The 17,002-nt window shown below is 46.1% G+C and overlaps 1 protein-coding gene and 1 long non-coding RNA gene across 3 annotated transcripts; one reads left to right on the forward strand and one right to left on the reverse strand.

The window, feature by feature from the left end:
* Positions 1–1,659: 1,659 nt before the first annotated feature.
* Positions 1,660–3,190, reverse strand: LOC309620256. Its single transcript, XR_014239489.1, has 2 exons — positions 3,055–3,190; positions 1,660–2,446 (listed from the first exon to the last, which is right to left on the reverse strand). It is a non-coding gene; the product is annotated as an uncharacterized lncRNA (long non-coding RNA).
* RBM3 (RNA binding motif protein 3) lies at positions 3,020–6,636 on the forward strand. Of its 2 annotated transcripts, XM_082376359.1 has the most exons (7): positions 3,020–3,145; positions 3,751–3,870; positions 4,110–4,216; positions 4,864–4,969; positions 5,058–5,151; positions 5,633–5,718; positions 6,046–6,636. In XM_082376359.1, the coding sequence occupies exons 2-6, from the start codon at positions 3,768–3,770 to the stop codon at positions 5,691–5,693; spliced, it is 471 nt and encodes a 156-aa protein (XP_082232485.1). In that variant the 5' UTR covers positions 3,020–3,145; positions 3,751–3,767; the 3' UTR covers positions 5,694–5,718; positions 6,046–6,636. The 2 variants fall into 2 exon arrangements, with proteins under 2 accessions (XP_082232485.1, XP_082232484.1); XM_082376358.1 differs by lacking the exon at positions 3,020–3,145 and having other exon boundaries at positions 5,636–5,718.
* Positions 6,637–17,002: the final 10,366 nt, after the last annotated feature.

Raw genomic sequence — 17,002 nt, forward strand, 5'->3', positions numbered from 1 at the left:
AATGCTGTAAGGAAAGAAAAAGAAATGAGATGTAAGTTTTGGAAGAAATTGATAAAAACCCATTTGTAAATGATATGTCTGACTACCTTAAGGAACTAACAATGACCAGAAAAACTGTTAGGACCACTAAGAGAGTTCGGCAAGGGTTCCAGATCAACCTATAAAAACCATTTCTCTACAATAAGAAAATAAAGTATCTAGGAAAGAATTTAACCAATACAAAAGACTTCTATAAGAAAAGAATTGGGGGCTTCCCTGGTGGTGCAGTGGTTAAGAATCCGCCTGCCAACATGGGACACAGGTTCGAGCCCTGGTCTGGGAAGATCCCACATGCTGCGGAGCAACTAAGCCCGTGCACCACAACTACTGAGCCTGCGCTCTAGAGCCCGTGAGCCACAACTACTGAAGCCCGCATGCCACAACTACTGAAGCCTGCACATCTAGAGCCTGTGCTCTGCAACGAGAAGCCGCCACAGTGAGAAGCCCTCACACCGCAACGAAGGGTAGCCCCCACTCGCCGCAACTAGAGAAAGCCTGCACGCAGCAACGAAGACCCAACGCCGCCAATAAATAAATAAATAAAATCTATTTAAAAAAAATTTTAACTCTAATAACAAATACTGTAGGTGATCTGAATAAAAGGAGACATCTCATGCTCTTTGCTGGGAAGATTTCGTGATGTATTAGCTACGTATTGGTAACAAATTACATCCAGGCTTAAAACAATAATCATTATCTCAGTTTCAGAGGGTCAGAATTCTGGGAGTGGCTTAGCTGGGTGGTCCTGAACCTGAGTCTCTCATGAGATTGCAGTCAGGATGTGGAAGGGGGCTGCAGTCATCTGAAGGCTTCACTCCACTTCCAAGAAGGCCCACTCACATAGCTGTTAGCAGGAGGCTTCAGTTCCTCCATAGGGCTGCTGCATGAAGTACCAGGTACCGTCCCACAGAGAAAGCAGTCTGTGTGAAAGCAGGAAACCGAAGTGCCTTTTATGACCTAGTTTTGGAAGTGACGTGCTCATTCTGTGCATTACAAGTGAGTCAGAAGTCCAGCCTACCCTCAAGGGCAAGGGAACTAGGCTCCAACTCTTGAAGGGGGCATTATCAAAGAGTTTGTGAACATATCTTAAAACCTCCACAGGTAATATTATTAAGATATTATTTTGCCCCAAATCTATTAATTCAATGCAATCCCAACAAAACTCCCATTAGTTTTTTTGTTTGTTTTTTTTGTTTGTTTTTTGTTTTGGCCACACTGCACAGCTTGTGGGATCTTAGTTCCCCGACCAGGGATCGAACCCGGGCCCCAGGAATGAAAGCACAGAGTATTAACCACTGGACCGCCAGGGAATTCCCACAGATGGAATAAAAACATAATGCTGGTTGAAAAAAAGAGTAAAAAAAACCAAAAACAAATGACACTACCATTTAAATTAAAAGCATACCAAGGGACTTCCCTGGTGGTCCAATGGGTAAGACTCTGTGCTCCCAATGCAGAGGGCCTGGATTCGATCCCTGGTCGGGGAACTAGATCCTGCATGCATGCTGCAACTAAAGAGTTCACATGCCCCAACCAAGAAGTCTGCATGCTGCAACTAAGATCCTGTATGCCACAACTAAGACCCGGCGCAGCCTAAATAAATACTTTTTTAAAAAAGCATACACAAAAACGCACATTTTATATGAAATCACACCAAGAGATACACATTAAACCCAGTAAAATAGTTAACTGTGGGAGGAAGAATGATAGTTGGGCGCAGGAATAAAAGAATAAATAAAATGAGAGGCTTTGCATAGAACAACCATGACGATGTGTCATGAACTGTGAAATATGATCAGAGCTCAGACACTTTGAGAGGTAAATAAGTACCTCTAATTTTTGCATGGGGGCTCAGATTATCAGAGGGCTAAGACTAGCACGTATGTGGACAATGTGAAATCTCTTCACGTCCATCCTGGGCATAGAAGTCTGGATATGGCAAAAGCCAGACAAGTCCATTTTGTGGATGCATACCATACTGTACTCCAAAAGTTAAATCTAGTCTGTGTTTGGGGTGCTGACCCTTAGCAGGCTGGACAAGTCCATTCTATGGATGACATTAAATTTTAGAGTCTCTGAGGGCAAACTAACCCATTCTTCCTTGATGGGGAGTTCAGAAACGAAAAGTCTGTTAAATCCATTCATTGTAAAGGTAGCTCAGACACTCAGAAGGCTGAACAAGAACAAACTGTGGGGAGTGGGCTCAGACACTCTTTGCTTTGGATAAGTCCATTATGTATTGTGAAAGTCCTTTCTGTGGATCAAGGGTTCAGCAACTCTGAGTGACAGCAAATAATCGTTCTGTTGGATTGGGATTTACTCCTTCTGAAGATTGAAGCATCCTCTTCTGTAGAAGGCACCTCAGGCGGTCCACTGATAGGGAATTCGAGAAACTGGCTTCAGGAGGCTGTCAGATAAGGATGAGGGCTGAAGTTATAAATGAGAAGGAACGATGCCAGGGAAAAGGGTCCCATAACAGGTGGCTAGATGTTGGGCACAGAGAAGGAAACGTAGGGGTCAGGGTCAGGGACTAAGAAACAAAGGGTCTGATGTTAAGGACTGTGAAGGGCGATGACGTCAGGGACAGTGGGGAGATAAAACATCGAGGCCTCGAGAGGTATGAGGTTAGAGGACTAGAAGGTGAAAGAGGTTATCAGAGGACGGTAATTATGTCCTCAGGGACCTAGAGGAAGACGTCAAAACCAATGGGGGAGACGACGTCAAGGATGGTGAGGGTGATGTCCGGGACGGAAATGGGTGTTACAGCGAAAAGGCTCGTGCGTGTAAGGGATGAAGACGGCTGGGGCCTGTGGAGAGACGCTGATGTCCGGGGGCACAAACTACACAAACCTCGCCTCCATTCCCGGAAGCGTGCTGAGCGCATCGATCCCTTTGCATTGCCGTCCCTTCCTCCCACCCCGCCCCTTCCTCCCACCCCGCCCCCTCACTGGCCTCAGCCAATGAGCGCGCACGCCGGCACGCGTGGCGGACGATCCGTGACGTGACGCTACGTACGCTTTATCAGGAGTCTTCCCGCGCGGCGCCCTTCCCAGTCTCTCGGCTTCTTGGCGGTAGCTGTCTCTTCGGCCTTTTACTTAAGTTCCAGGTAAGCAGCGTGTGTTTTGCGGAGCGACCGCTCCTCGCCCCACTGACGTGTGCCACGCCGGGCGAGAGCGAGGTGCGCGAGTGGGGAGAGTACCGGCTTCTGACACGTAGGCTTGGGCTTCTTCGGGGCGGGTGGGTCCCGTGCTCGGAGGTGACACTTTTTGGTTGGTGCGAGGCTGGCGCGCTACATCCGAGTGCGAGGAAAGCCGGGAGGGGCTGGCGGCGTGGCTGGTGGCGGTGACCGCGCGTCAGCGGAGACCTGGGTGGGGGTGGGGGTTTTCGTACGTTACCGCCGCCATCTTGTTTTGCGGGTGAGGAGGGAGCGCAAGGGTGTTCTGGGCATGCGCGGCCGCACAAAATGACGGGCGCGGTGGCGGGGGATGTTGTGGGCATGCGCGAAGGCGGCCCCCAAATGGCTTCCTCGCTGAGTTCGCCCCGTAGGTTCCCGCCTGTTTGGCCTTTCTGTGTTTCTCCGTAGTTACTCCTTATTTTGTTTCTTTTGTCTCGTCTGTGTTCTCTTCTCTTCTCTTTATCTTTTCTCATTTCTCCAATCTCTTTCTCTCGTCTACACTGCGTCTTCCACTCTTCTCCATATTCTTCCCACAGGACTTGAATTTACCGCCATGTCCTCTGAAGAAGGGAAGCTCTTCGTGGGAGGGCTCAACTTCAACACTGATGAACAGGCTCTGGAAGACCACTTCAGCAGCTTCGGACCTATTTCTGAGGGTGAGACATGGGCCAGACACGTGATGGGGGCGGTGTGTGGAGGAAAGTCTGGGGCCCATGTGTTTCAGGAAACAGGAAAAAAGGGTCAGGACCCCAGGCCTTTACATTAATGCTCTCCTGCTTTTGTCCCTAGGTCTAAGACTGAGAACTCGATAACTTTCCATTGAGGATTGGTGGGAGGAGGGTCCAACACGCTTTGCCACTTGTCCTCTTAACTCTCTCCCCTCTCCCTTTTCCAGTGGTTGTTGTCAAGGACCGGGAGACTCAGCGATCCCGGGGTTTTGGCTTCATCACCTTCACCAATCCAGAGCATGCCTCAGATGCCATGAGAGCCATGAATGGAGAGGTGAGGCCGCCTACCTGCATAGGGGCCCTGCTCCCATCTGTCACTTCGACCATTCTTTCTGTTTTTCCCTCTGTGTCTGCTAGGGGCAGCGCGGCCACCAAGCTCCGCAGTGCCCACTCACAGGAGCGTGACTGCCTTCTGTTCTAGGGGGTGGAGGGCAGCGGCAGACAGAGCCGGGCTGCCTGGGAGGCGACGACTGGTCCTGCATGAGGCCGAGAAGCCACCTGTGGATGGTTGACCTGCTCTGGGCTTAGGTAGTAGAGTCTGCAGACCTGTGGGCCTGGCCCGGAGAGGACCTCGTGAGTCTTCTGGGATGGACTCTGAAGCCTCAAACCAAGAGAGGTGTCTATCTAGCCCTAATAGTCGGGCAGCTTAGAGGAGTGGGGAGGAGAACTCAACCTGAGTTCAGTCAAGATGTAAGTAGTAGCAGGGGGAACACGGTGGATTCAGGTCATTTTGTGGGATTCTGTAGCTCCTGATAAAGCCATTCTGGTCAAAGGAGCTTGTTCTGGAATGTGGCACCCAGAAGCTGGTGCCCAGCAGGAATTTCTGGGCTCTTTTGCCCACCTGCACAGCCCGCTCTTACCTCATCCCTGCTCTGTTTGACCACCAACCCATCCATCCTCCTTGTGTCTCCCCACACCTAGTCTCTGGACGGTCGTCAGATCCGTGTAGACCACGCGGGCAAGTCGGCCCGGGGAACAAGAGGGGGTGCCTTTGGGGCCTATGGGCGTGGTCGCAGCTACTCTAGAGGTAAGTGCAGTGGTAAGTTTGATCATGGGATATGGAGGAGAGTTGCCTGCTGGACAATTGCCATTTGAATATTTTTTATCTGCTGTAGGTGGTGGGGACCAGGGCTATGGAAGTGGCAGGTATGACAGCCGACCTGGAGGATATGGATATGGATATGGAAGGTCCAGAGACTATGGCGGCAGGTGGGTAGCCAAGGGGTTGGGGTACTCTGGTGGTGCTCTTTCCTCTCCCCAAGATCTCAGCTCAGCTGCCTGAGTATTCATACATTTCTTACTGTGGTGCTACTAGTGTTTGCTTTTACAAATTATAATGAAACTACAAAATAAGTGTGAAACAATAATTTGGGTTAAATATAACAACAAGTTATTAGGTCATATAATTGCAATGTACAGTAGATGGTGACACATGTTTATTGTACTGTTTTGATTAATTGTGTGTACTAATGTTTAATATGGTTTAAAATGCTATACTTAAATTATACATGATGGGATTATTTGATGTTTACTTCGTATTCATGTTTAATATATCTCATTTTACACGTTAAAGTTTATATTATAGTACATAAAAAGTGTGACAGGATTTGTAAGTGTACGTGGTTTTTAGTATTATCAGAAGGTGTATATAAGATGTTCCTGTGATACTACTCTGTATGTTTTTTCCCAGAAGCCAGGGTGGTTATGACCGCTACTCAGGAGGAAATTACAGGGATAATTATGACAACTGAGATGAGGCATGCACACCTAATGTAGGTGAGGCTTCTGTGTTGCCACCGAGCAGACTTCTGTGTACCAGTCCTGTCCCTCTCATTTTTCTCCTGCCTATGCATACCTCAACAAGCCCACCTGACACCATTCCTAGGCCTTGCTCTCAGGTGCCTGTTAAAGGCTAGTCTGCTTTGGCGCGGGGTGGGGGGGTGTCAAACCTGTTTTGTCTGTAATCATCTACTCCTATTGAGCATGAAAGAGGTGGAGGGGTGTCCCTGTTGTCTAGCCTTTCAGCATCCTCATCAACCCTGGGAAGTGAGCATGTTAGCCTATTCCCAACATCACAATTCTCCCCCTTCTTACTGTTCTCAGATACACAAGGAATAAAACTTCTTCTGATCCAGGACCATCCCTCCAAATGGCTGTATTTATAAAGATTTTTGGAGCTGCACTGAAACATCTGTTTTAGTTACATCAATTTTTTTTTTTGAGTAGAGCTCCCAAGGTAGCTTGTTAAAGACCTTTCAGAAAGTTCCATGTGTTTTTTTAAATTTTTCTCCCATTTAAAGACAAATTCTGAGACGTTTGTGGAGTCTGGATATTTTTTCCTTTTTTACCAGTTTTTTAGTTCGGGCTCTCAGGAATGTTGGTTCTGGCAAAAAATGTTTGGCCAGACTGATTTTTTTAAATAATGTGCATCTAGGAACATTTTAAACACCTGTACACAATGTTTAATCATGATTAGGAAGCAATTTCTGACTGTAACTATAAGAAATGAAGAACATGATTACTTAGAGGTGTTTTTTACTCCAGATCTCTGCCTTGATTATATAGAAGTTTCTTAAAAATATTTGTGTGTCATTTTTTTTTAATACTGGAAGAAAAAAATATTCTGTTGTGTTTCATGTAGCGTTTAGGATGTCTTTCACCGAGTTGATTAAAAAGATGAAATCTGAAAACAAATCGATATTGATAGTGCTTTTTCCTTACTCAAATTAAGGTATAGAGGCTTATTACAAATTAAAAATAGAAGAAGATCAAGAGGGAGACTGAGAAAAAGATTTAGTTAGGGGGTGGGCAGGGACTGCCAAAAGGGTAGAGACCTTGAGTTCGAAGTTTGGTTGAGTTTGGGATTGGTTTTGGTATACATAAGGCTTGTGGGAAGGGTGGGGAGTCCAGGTGAAATCCCCTCATGGCTGGAATTGGGTTTCCTGAGATGGTCTCTTGGTCCCGTTGTGATCATCTCGGTGTCACCTTTGGAATGACTGCTTGGGTTTGAATCTCCCTGTCTTCTCTGAGCATCAGGTAGGTGCCCTCCTCACAAGATTGTCCTGAGAATGTAGGCTAAATCCTGCCATAAAGAGTGGTGCCAGGTCCTGAAATACTGGGGGTGGGGGCAGGTACAGTAAACTCACCTTGGTGTGAGGGACACAGGAGAATCCTGGTTTGAAAACAGGGTTCTAGGAGCACAGCCTCTGGGTTCTGATTCCTGGATTCAAATCCAGGCTCTGCTGCTTTCCACTTATTTGACCTTCAGTGAGTCATTTAACCTCATGTCTCTCAGCCTCATGGACAATTTACATTTTCTGTTGGGGGGGGGGTCAAGTGCATTTAATAAGCATGTTTATAGCTGTTAAAAACAGTTAGCAAAGGCATCAGCCATAGGCGTTCAGTCTTCCATGGTGGTGTGAGGGTCTGAAGTGGTAAAGTGGTAGTTCCTCAGTTTTAACTCCCTTTAGTCATGGTTCTGGTGCCTGCATTGGAGCCCCATGGGCTCTAACCCTCTTTAGAGTTTCTGATCAGCTATGTCCTTTGCCTCTAACTGGCAGATGCTGAGCCAAGTACCACCAGATTGTAAGTTTCAAGACATCCTAAACTGCCTTATTCACTCATTCATGGGGCAGGTGTTAATGGACTGAATGTGTACTTTTCCCAATGTGATGGTATTAGGAGGTGAGGCCTTTGTGGGGGGTGATTAGAGTTAGATGAGGTCATGAGGGCTCCACCCTCATGATGGGATTAGTGCCCTTATAATAGTCACTAAGAAAGCTTGCTTCAATCTCCTGCTCTCCACCGTGTGAGGATACAATGAGAAGTTGGCAGTCTGCAATCTAGAAAGCTCTCCCCCAGGAGAGCTTGGCCATGCTGGCACCCTGATCTAGGACTCCAGCCTCGAGAAGTATGGGAAATTTCTGTTTATAAACCACCCAGTATATGGTGCTGTTAAACGGCAACCAGAGCTGACAGGTTACATGGGTCCCTGTATCGTGAGAGTTCCAGTATTGATGGCCTGTCTCCTGTGCCTCCCAGCTAGTTGGGACAGGCCCCAGGACCATTCCTCCCATCCAGTCATGAATTTGTTTTGCCAGGTGGATGGAGACTTGGGAACTTCAGAGACCTGCCTGGCCCGCTGATCCAGGCCCAGGTAAAGGGACGTTGTGGCTACTCCTTACTGGTTGAGTACTCAGTCTAAGGCATTCTGTGCTGGGCCTCCAGGGAATTAAGGCTGTGGGATCTGGCAGGAGGATTACTGTTACTCCCTAGGGTGGGGGGCACCTCTGCATCCTACCTCTCAGGAAGTAAAATGTCCGTCTCGCAATGTGGCCTGAGACAGGATCCCATAATCACTAAGTTCCTGCAACGAAATGATCCCCTAAGTGACATCAACAAAAACCATAAATGTCCTTTCAGAAGTTGCTGTGTAGTAATCCAGTCTTGGGAGGCCCAGTGTCTTGTTTACTTGCTCTAAGGAAAGGGGCCTAGAAGACACAGTTTTCTTTGGCACATACTCAGCAATACAATTTCTGGACTTGAGATTCAAAACCCTTATTAAAAGCTTATTAGTCCTCTTCACTTTGACCAGAATCTCACTAGTGTGCATGTTTCCCAAGAACCCACTGAGACCAGAAACACATTCAAAGGTGCTTTGAGAACCTGTGTCCCAAAGCTTGTGAAGACCAGACCCCTGGCCTACAAGTATTTGTATTTTCAATCCCTGGATCTTGCCTACCCCCCACCAAACTTGACACAAACATCTCACAGACACCTCCACCCCCTACCCATTTTGAGGTCCAAAATGAATCCCAAGCCCTGCCCCTCTCACCACATGTGGCGGAAGTCACAGACCCTGCTTCCTAGCTTAGTTTTTTTATCTGCCTCAGGTTCAACATGTGCAAAATGGGAATAATAGTGCCACCTCACAGAGCGGTACTGGAGGTGACGTTTAGAACAAGGTAGGTCTGTGATGCTACCCCCACACCTTGCCCTACATTCTGGTTTTGGGGATGTAAACTTTCAAAAAGCTTTTTAAAATAAGTTGCTGTAAATACTTTAGGTATGTAAGAAAGCATATCGGATAACAGTGGGCAGTGTTCCTTCCACTCCTGCTTTTGGAGACAAAGCATGCCACAGTTCCTGCCCAGCTGCATTCCTCTTCCACCTCTCACCCCTCTCCAGGCTAGCATGATCCCTTATAATTCGAAGTGCACAGAGATCTGCGAAACTAAAAGTCGTTTTATTTCAAATTCAGTGACAAGGCCTGAAGCTTTTCATAATCTCTTTTTCCCACTTAGTGTGAGTATGTATGCAGTATACTGCAGAAGTATTAGTGTTAGGTTATGGAGAACTGCCCTAGAGTCTATGGGACATGGGTTTTAACATAACCAGTGAAGGCACAAAGAAACCTAAGCCTTCTAAATTGTTGAAAACAATCTGTGGCATTGTTCTGTGTAAACATTTCTAATATGCTGTTGTAAATTCAATTTTAAGCTGCCTTCAAGTAAAATTCAGAGTTTTCTTTACTCTGTCTACTTAATAGTCATTCAAGCACAGAACTTGTGGTCTCCATTTTAAACTTTGACTGCAATCCTTAGTAAGAAGTACATTTTTTTTAAATTGGGATACAGTCTACGCATTTGTCTATTTAAGTGGAAGAAAGGTTTAATGAATTAAATGTGCAAAATGCCCTGATGTTTTCTAGTTTGTTATATTTTAACAACAGTTGGCTCCAAACCACTCAAATGCTTATGGAGCCTGCAGTTTAGAAAATGCAGTGTGTTTATAATTGTTGAACCTGGGTGATAAGTACATGGAAGTACATTAAATCAATACTATTGTAAGTTTGAGATTTTCCATAATAAAAAGTTAAAAGAAAACTGTTAGGGGTGTGGTTTGTTAGACCTTTGCGTTGGCATGGGAAGTGGATGGCATGGTCAGCTGTTTTTGGCTGGCTTGCCCCTGTTCCCCAAAGCCTTCTCCATTGTTACAGGCATTTCTATTCCAAGGGCCTCAAGAAACCCTGCAATGCTAGCTTGTATTTCTTGACATCTGACAATATTTTCCAGATGCTGGTCCTAGGGAATTCCCTGGTGGTCCAGTGGTTGGGACTCTGCACTTCCACTTCAGAGGTCACGGGTTCGATCCCTGGTCGGGGAACTAAGATCCTGCATGCCATGCTGCGTGGCCAAAAAAACAAACAAAACCAGATACAGGTCCTAGAACCCCTTCCTGTCTCTCCTCACCAATCACAGCCCTCAGGACCCCTCTGGCTTCTCCAGGCAGATGGACCATTCCTTTGCCCAGCAACAGAGGTCCTGCCTGCCTGCCTTCAAAACCCAGGACCTCTTAGAAACCTTTCTCCTTAAGGGTAAAATGGGGATCATACCCATTGAATGAGTCAAGACATGGGAAACACCTAGAACAGTGTCTGGTAGTTACGTGTAGTCAATAAATGTTAGCAAGCATTTGTTACGTGTGCCAGATAATAATAGTAGGAACACAGCAACAGATAACAACAAATTTCTTTGCTTAGGAATCACATATTGGGGTCTACGGATGATAAAGTCATAAATTGGTACGTGATGTAATGATAGAAAGTGACAAGTGTTAAGGAGAATAAAGCAGAGGGAATGAAGAGTGTTGGGGTCTTACACAAGGTGGTTTAGGGAAGGCGACTCAGAGGAGGTGACCTTACAACAGAGACTTGAAATTAGAGGGAGAATGGTAGGGGAATGGTTCCGCCACGGTGCTCTGGCCGTCTAGCACGTCTCATAGGCCACGTAGGCAAGCTGACCTAAGTATTGGCAGAACGCCCTGTGATCCTCGGAACACAGAGCACGAGAGGCTACAAGGCCATTTCTCATTAACATCCTCTCTACCGAGGAGGCTGCCATGAGACGGTTTCTCATCTCCTGAGGTTCTGGTGAGGTATGAGGCTTTCTGTTCCTTCTCTCCCTCAATTTAAGGTTATAGAACTGCTTAACATGTACTAGCTTCTTGGCCACACAGTATCCTACCATCTGCGCTGCAGTCATCTGGCCCCTTTTTGTTTCTGTGTTACCTTGCACGAGGGACATGAACTGGCATCTGTGGCCCTTCTTGCTTCTGCTATCTATGTAAGTAGCAAACATCTGAATCGAACCAGGGTATGTTTCTTTACCAGCCAAATATCTCAGCCTTGCCTTTCCTTGACATCTGGAAGAGGAGAATTAGAGGCAGAAGAAAAAGCAAGTAAGTGCAAAGGCCCTGAGTTGGGAGCTTGCTTGGTGTGTGTGAGGAACAGCAAGAAGGTCAGTGCAGCCAGAGTAGAGTGAGCGAGGGGACTAGTGGCAGGAGGTGAGGTCGGAGAGGTGACGGGGCCTGGTTCTGTAGGGCCTCTCTGGCCACGGGGAGGACTTTGGCTTTTTCTCTGAGAGAGATGGAGCAGGGGTCTGAGCAGAGGAGGGCCATGGGCTGACTTGGGTTGTAACAGGACCCTCTGGCAACTGTGAGGACAGACTTGGGGAGGGGGCAAGGGCGGAAGCAGTGAGGAGGCCACCACAGTAGTCTAGGCCAGCAGTGGTGGTGGCAGCAGTGGATGTGGAGAGGCGAGGTTGGATTCTGGATACGTTCTGAAGGTAGAACCGACAGGATTTGCTGACAGATCAAAAACAAAGGGGGTGGGATGAGAGAAAGAAATTGTTATGAATCCACACTGGAGAACCTCACACAAAGTAACTTGGGAATTGGTGTTAAATAGTGTAGTGGTAAAAAAAAAAAAAAAGTAGTGTAGTGGTTAAGAGCAAGGATTCTGGAGCCAGGTGGCCTGGGTGTAAATCCAACACCATTGCTTACTGGCTGTGCAGCCTTGGGCAGGTCATCTTTTTGTCTTCATTTCCTGATCTGTGACATGGGATAATAATAGTACCAACTTCATAGGGTTGTTGTGAGTATTAAAGAAGGTTTTCTATGTAAAATATTTCGAAAAGTGTTTGGCACAAAGTGCTTGTTACCAGTAATATTAGCGTAGGATGAGTAGAAGTGTTTGTTTGCAGGCACAGAAGAGAGTGTTCCAGATCTCAGGAACAATTTGTGCAGTTTGAAAAGGATGTGCAAGAAAGCCAGTGTAACTGGAACATAACCAGATAGAGTAAGAGCAACAGGGGATGAAGTTGGAGAGGAGGCCTAAAGAGGTTGGCTTCTCACAGCAACTGGAAGCTGTTGTAGATTTCAGGGCCGATCTACCAGTGCACAAGGTCAGAAGAGAGACAGGAGTGGAAATTGACTTGGAACTTGATGCGGGGATGGGGGGTGGGTGGGGGGACATACAGAGAGGTGAGAGAGGGATAGGGTACTGTTGTCAACACTCCTGGCTAGTTACCAGGGGGTGGTGGTTTCTGGTATCCAGGATAAGAAACAGTCCAGTTCTACTTCCTGCCTGGGTCCAAATGCTAGTTTTAATATTTTCTATGTCTGTGGCCATGGGCAGTAAACCCCTCCAGGGTTCACTTTCCTCATCTTCAAAGTGGGGCTAAATGTTGCACCTACCTCATTAGGGCTGTTGTGACAGTTCTATAAGATGGATATTGTAAGAGCTTGGTAAATGCAGGCGGTCACCAAAACCAGGTGAAACGTACCCCCAAGAAAGCAAGGATGGCTTAATATTTAAAAAGCAACCAGATGTAGGTCAGTGTATTAACAGAAAAAAATGAGACGAATCAAGCTACTGTGCCCATGTAGCTATATCACCTGAGACTGAGGTACCAAACCCAGGGTCCAGTCTTGCTCAGGCCCTCAGTCTGGCCCTGAATCACTCACTGGGTAAATGGAATTGAGATGTTAAGAGTAGAGTGGGGCTTCCCTGGTGGCGCAGTGGTTAAGAATCCGCCTGCCAATGCAGGGGACACGGGTTCAAGACCTGGTCTGGGAAGATCCCACATGCCACGGAGCAACTAAGCCCGTGTGCCACAACTGCTGAGCCTGTGCTCTAGAGCCCGTGAGCCACAACTACTGAGGCTGTGTCCCACAACTACTGAAGCCCACGCACCTAGAGCCTGTGCTTTGCAACAAGGGAAGCCACTGCAATGAGAAGTCCACGCACCGCAGCGAAAAGTAGCCCCTGCTCCCTGCAACTAGAGAAAGCCCCGTGCAGCAACAAAGACCCAATGCAGCCAAAAATAAATTAAAAAAAAAAAAAAGAGTAGAGTGACTCCAGTTCTAGCCCTGTGGAGTGATTTCTCTTCTGAATCAGTCACTTCCTGGCCTCACTGGCCTTATCCACACATCCATTGTCCAGAGCTTTGTGTATTTGGCTCCTTTTCATTCAGGTTCCAGCTTAAATTTTTGTTTTATTAAAAAAAATTTTATTTTATTGAAGTGTAGTTGATTTACAGTGTTGTGACCAGCTTAAATTTATCTCTCATCCCTGCCCCCTTCGCCCACTGCTCAGCAATGCTAACCAAACTACTATTTTAATGATAGCACCAATTTTAAAAAGTGATCTTATTTATCACTTATCTTTCTAGCTAAAATGGCAGTTCCATTAGAGTGGGGACCTTTTGTCTGAGTTACTGCTGTTTTTCCAGTGCCTGACACCTAATAGGGGCTTGATAAATATTTGTCGGAAAGCTGGCTTGCTATTGCATCTTGCTGGAGGCTGCTCAAATGGTCTGTGAGGCTTTTCCCAAGTGTAGGAATCTGGTTTCTGACTCAGACCATGGAGAGTTGTCACCATTAAGACTTTGGGGATTGTGAGAACTTTGGCTTCAGAGGCAAACGTTTTCTTATCAGGAAATGGTCAGATTTAAATTATGATCTTATGTCCCAACCCCCACTTGTCCAATTTGGGAAGAAACCTCAGGGATGAGATAAGTGATAAAGGACTCAGGGTCTACACGCCAGTTACACCTCAGCTCCATGTGTCCTCCCATTTTGCTCTCTGGCCTTGATTCTCAGCACACCCTTGTCACCCCAAGCCACCTAAGCTTTCCCTCAAATCGTGCTCCTTTTAGTTCCTGAGGATGAGGCCCAACTTCAGGTTTCATTTCAGCCTGTGTTAGTAATGAAAAGCAGACACAGCCAGTGGGGTCCAATGCTCACCTTTGCAGTTATAAACTCTGGAGGCCAAATAGGCAGGAGGCACATGAAGAAAGGAGTCCAAAAAAGCCATGGCCCCTGCCTGTTTCTGCCATCACTTAAGTTACTATTGTGATGTGGCATTATCTTCAAACAGCTCTGGCTTACCTGTCTTTTCTGTCCAAACGTGTTTTTGTTTGTTCATTCAGCTAGGACCCTCAACCATCACTCTTTGACAGTAAAATAACCCCAGACTCTGTTAGAGTGGGTGGGACTTGTGGTCCCCCATGGACTTGAGCTTTTTTAGATGTCGTGATTGTAACCAAGGTCACTCACAACCTCCAGGAGTTGCTTCTGGTGACTTGATACCCCCAGGCCTGAGACCCTTCTTTCCCCACCCACTGACCTGCCATTCATGTACATAAATTCTGCCCCTTTCTCTCCAGGCTCCGAACAAACTGAAAGTGCCTTCTGTTATCAGCTTGTTGTTCAAAACCCATTTTTAATCCAGTAAGAGTGTGTAAATGTTTAAAAACAAAAATTGAAAAAAATGCAGAGCGCATAAATGCAAGAGGTGGCTGTGGTCGTTCTCATCCACATTATTCTGCACCAGATTTACCTCTGGCAGATGGATCTGTTATCGGGAAAAGTTTTTAAAACAACTAACAGTAGTCAGCATTTAGTGGATATCTTCTCTGTTCCAGATGCTTGTCTAAGCTTTAAAAATATTAACTAATTTAGTCCTCACACTAAGTCTATGAGTCAGTTTTTTTTCAGATGAGGAGGCTGAGTCACAAAGGGGTTAAGTGACCTGCCCAAGACCACATAGTTGTCAGAGCCTGTGGCAGTGACCAGGTTATACTGCCTTCTGAAAAGTACTGTACTACTTCCTGGAATGACAGCAAATGTTCTCGCAACAGGTGTCATTCTGAACACTTTCTCTGCATTAATAGCTAATTCATATTTATAACAACCCTGTCATTAGTATCTTATATATAGTATCTTATATATAGACTTATAGGAATGAGGTTTTTAAAATAATTTTTGAAATTTTAACATGAATATTGTAAAAACAACAAGAACAAAAAATCAATTCTGGCAGTGAGACAGTAGATCTCCTTTGTATCGCTGACTCTCCTGTGATTTCTTCCCACCACGTTTCTTTGTTTTGTTTGTTTGTTTTTTGGCTGCACCGGGTCTTAGTTGCGGCACGCGGGATCTTTTAGTTGTGGCATGTGGGCTCTTAGTTGTAGCATGCGGGATCTAGTTCCCTGACCAGGGATCGAACCCGGGCCCTCTGCATTGGGAGTGTGGAGTCTTAACCACTGGACCACCAGGGAAGTCCCCCCACCACGTTTCTTTGGAAGCTGAATGGTGGGGTGAAGGGGTGGGGTTCTGTCCTGGGAGGGTCACGGTGAATGGGAAAGGCATTGATTGTATCATCCTTTATGGCAAAAAAAAAAAAAAAAAGAAGAACTTGGAAATACAGTTGTTCATCGGTGTCTGTGGCCGATGGGTTTTAGGACCTGCCATGGATACCAAAATCCACAGATGCTCAAATCCCATAATTGGTCCTCCATATCCACGGTTATGCATATGCGGATTCAACCAACCACAGATGGTGTAATACTGTAATATTTATTGAAAAAGATCTGTGTGTAAGTGGACCCGCAGAGTTCAAACCTGTGTTGTTCAAGGGCCAGCTGTAAACCCAATGCTGGTCACAAATAGGGGTCCAGTTCAACAAAATGTCACCCTTGAACTTCCTGGGCTTCAGGTTTCCTCATCTGTAAAATGGGGATAGTAATGGACCCACAACATTCAGTTATTAGGATTAAGTGGATAATACATGTAAATCACCTTAAACAGTATCCAGCACATTGTCCAATAAATGTTAGTGGTTACACGTTTGTGCAAAGTTTATTTAGCAATCATGAAACAAAAGGGTGTTCAGTATCCTGAAAAGACCACCCATAGCTTAGTTACATGGACAAGGGAGGTTGCTGCATCAGTACAGTACAGTGTAGTCTATTTTTGTTAGAATACAAAGGGCAATACGTTTTTGGCTGTGTCTCATTTAAGGTTGCTTTAAAAAATACTGTTCAGGTTACTGTATTATAAAAATAGTGTGGGGACTTCCCTGGTGGTGCAGTGGTTAAGAATCCGCCTGCCAATGCAGGGGACACGGGTTTGAGCCCTGGTCCGGGAAGATCCGACATGCTGCGGAGCGACTAAGCCCGTGTGCCACAACTACTGTGCCTGCGCTCTAGAGCCCGCGAGCCACAACTACTGAGCCCACGTGCCACAGCTGCTGCAGCCCACATGCCTAGAGCCTGTGCTCTGCAACAAAGAGAAGCCACCGCAATGAGAAGCCCGCACACCACAGCAAAGAGTAGCCCCGCTCGCGGCAACTAGAGAAAAGCCCACTCACGGCAACGAAGACCCAACGCAGCCAAAAAAATAAATAAATAAATTTATTTTAAAAATAAATTTTAAAAAATAGTGTGAAAATAACACTATTTTTATAACACATACAATAATCTGAACAATAATGAGAATTGTGTCAAAGTCAAGATCCGACAGGAAGCTACTAAACATTGTGTTCCAACTTTGTACATTGTCTATCCTGATCACCTTAAGATGAATAGAGATGCAGCTTCTTGTTGGAGTTGAAATAAGGATGATTTCAGATAGCCTCCTGGGATCCAAACCCCAAAGCTTGTTGTACCTATTTATATCTTCTGCCTTCAGAGACTCACGCCCAGACCAAGCTCCTTGGGAGTATCCAAGCCGCCCACCCCAACACAGACACACAGAAAGGGCTCTTCTTACTCTGGGCGTGTCTGAAGGCCCATCAGTCACCTAGGAACTGGAGAATTTTCTGGGGGCCTCTGCATGTGTGATTATTTTTTATTCTGCACTTCAAATCTTGCTTGGCCAAGATTGTGCTGCTAAAAAGCAGCTTATACCGCTCTTTCAAAAAAAGTCCTTTCGTTTC

This window comes from Balaenoptera borealis (assembly GCF_965194805.1).
Source record: "Balaenoptera borealis genome assembly, chromosome: X".
NCBI lineage: Eukaryota > Metazoa > Chordata > Mammalia > Artiodactyla > Balaenopteridae > Balaenoptera > Balaenoptera borealis.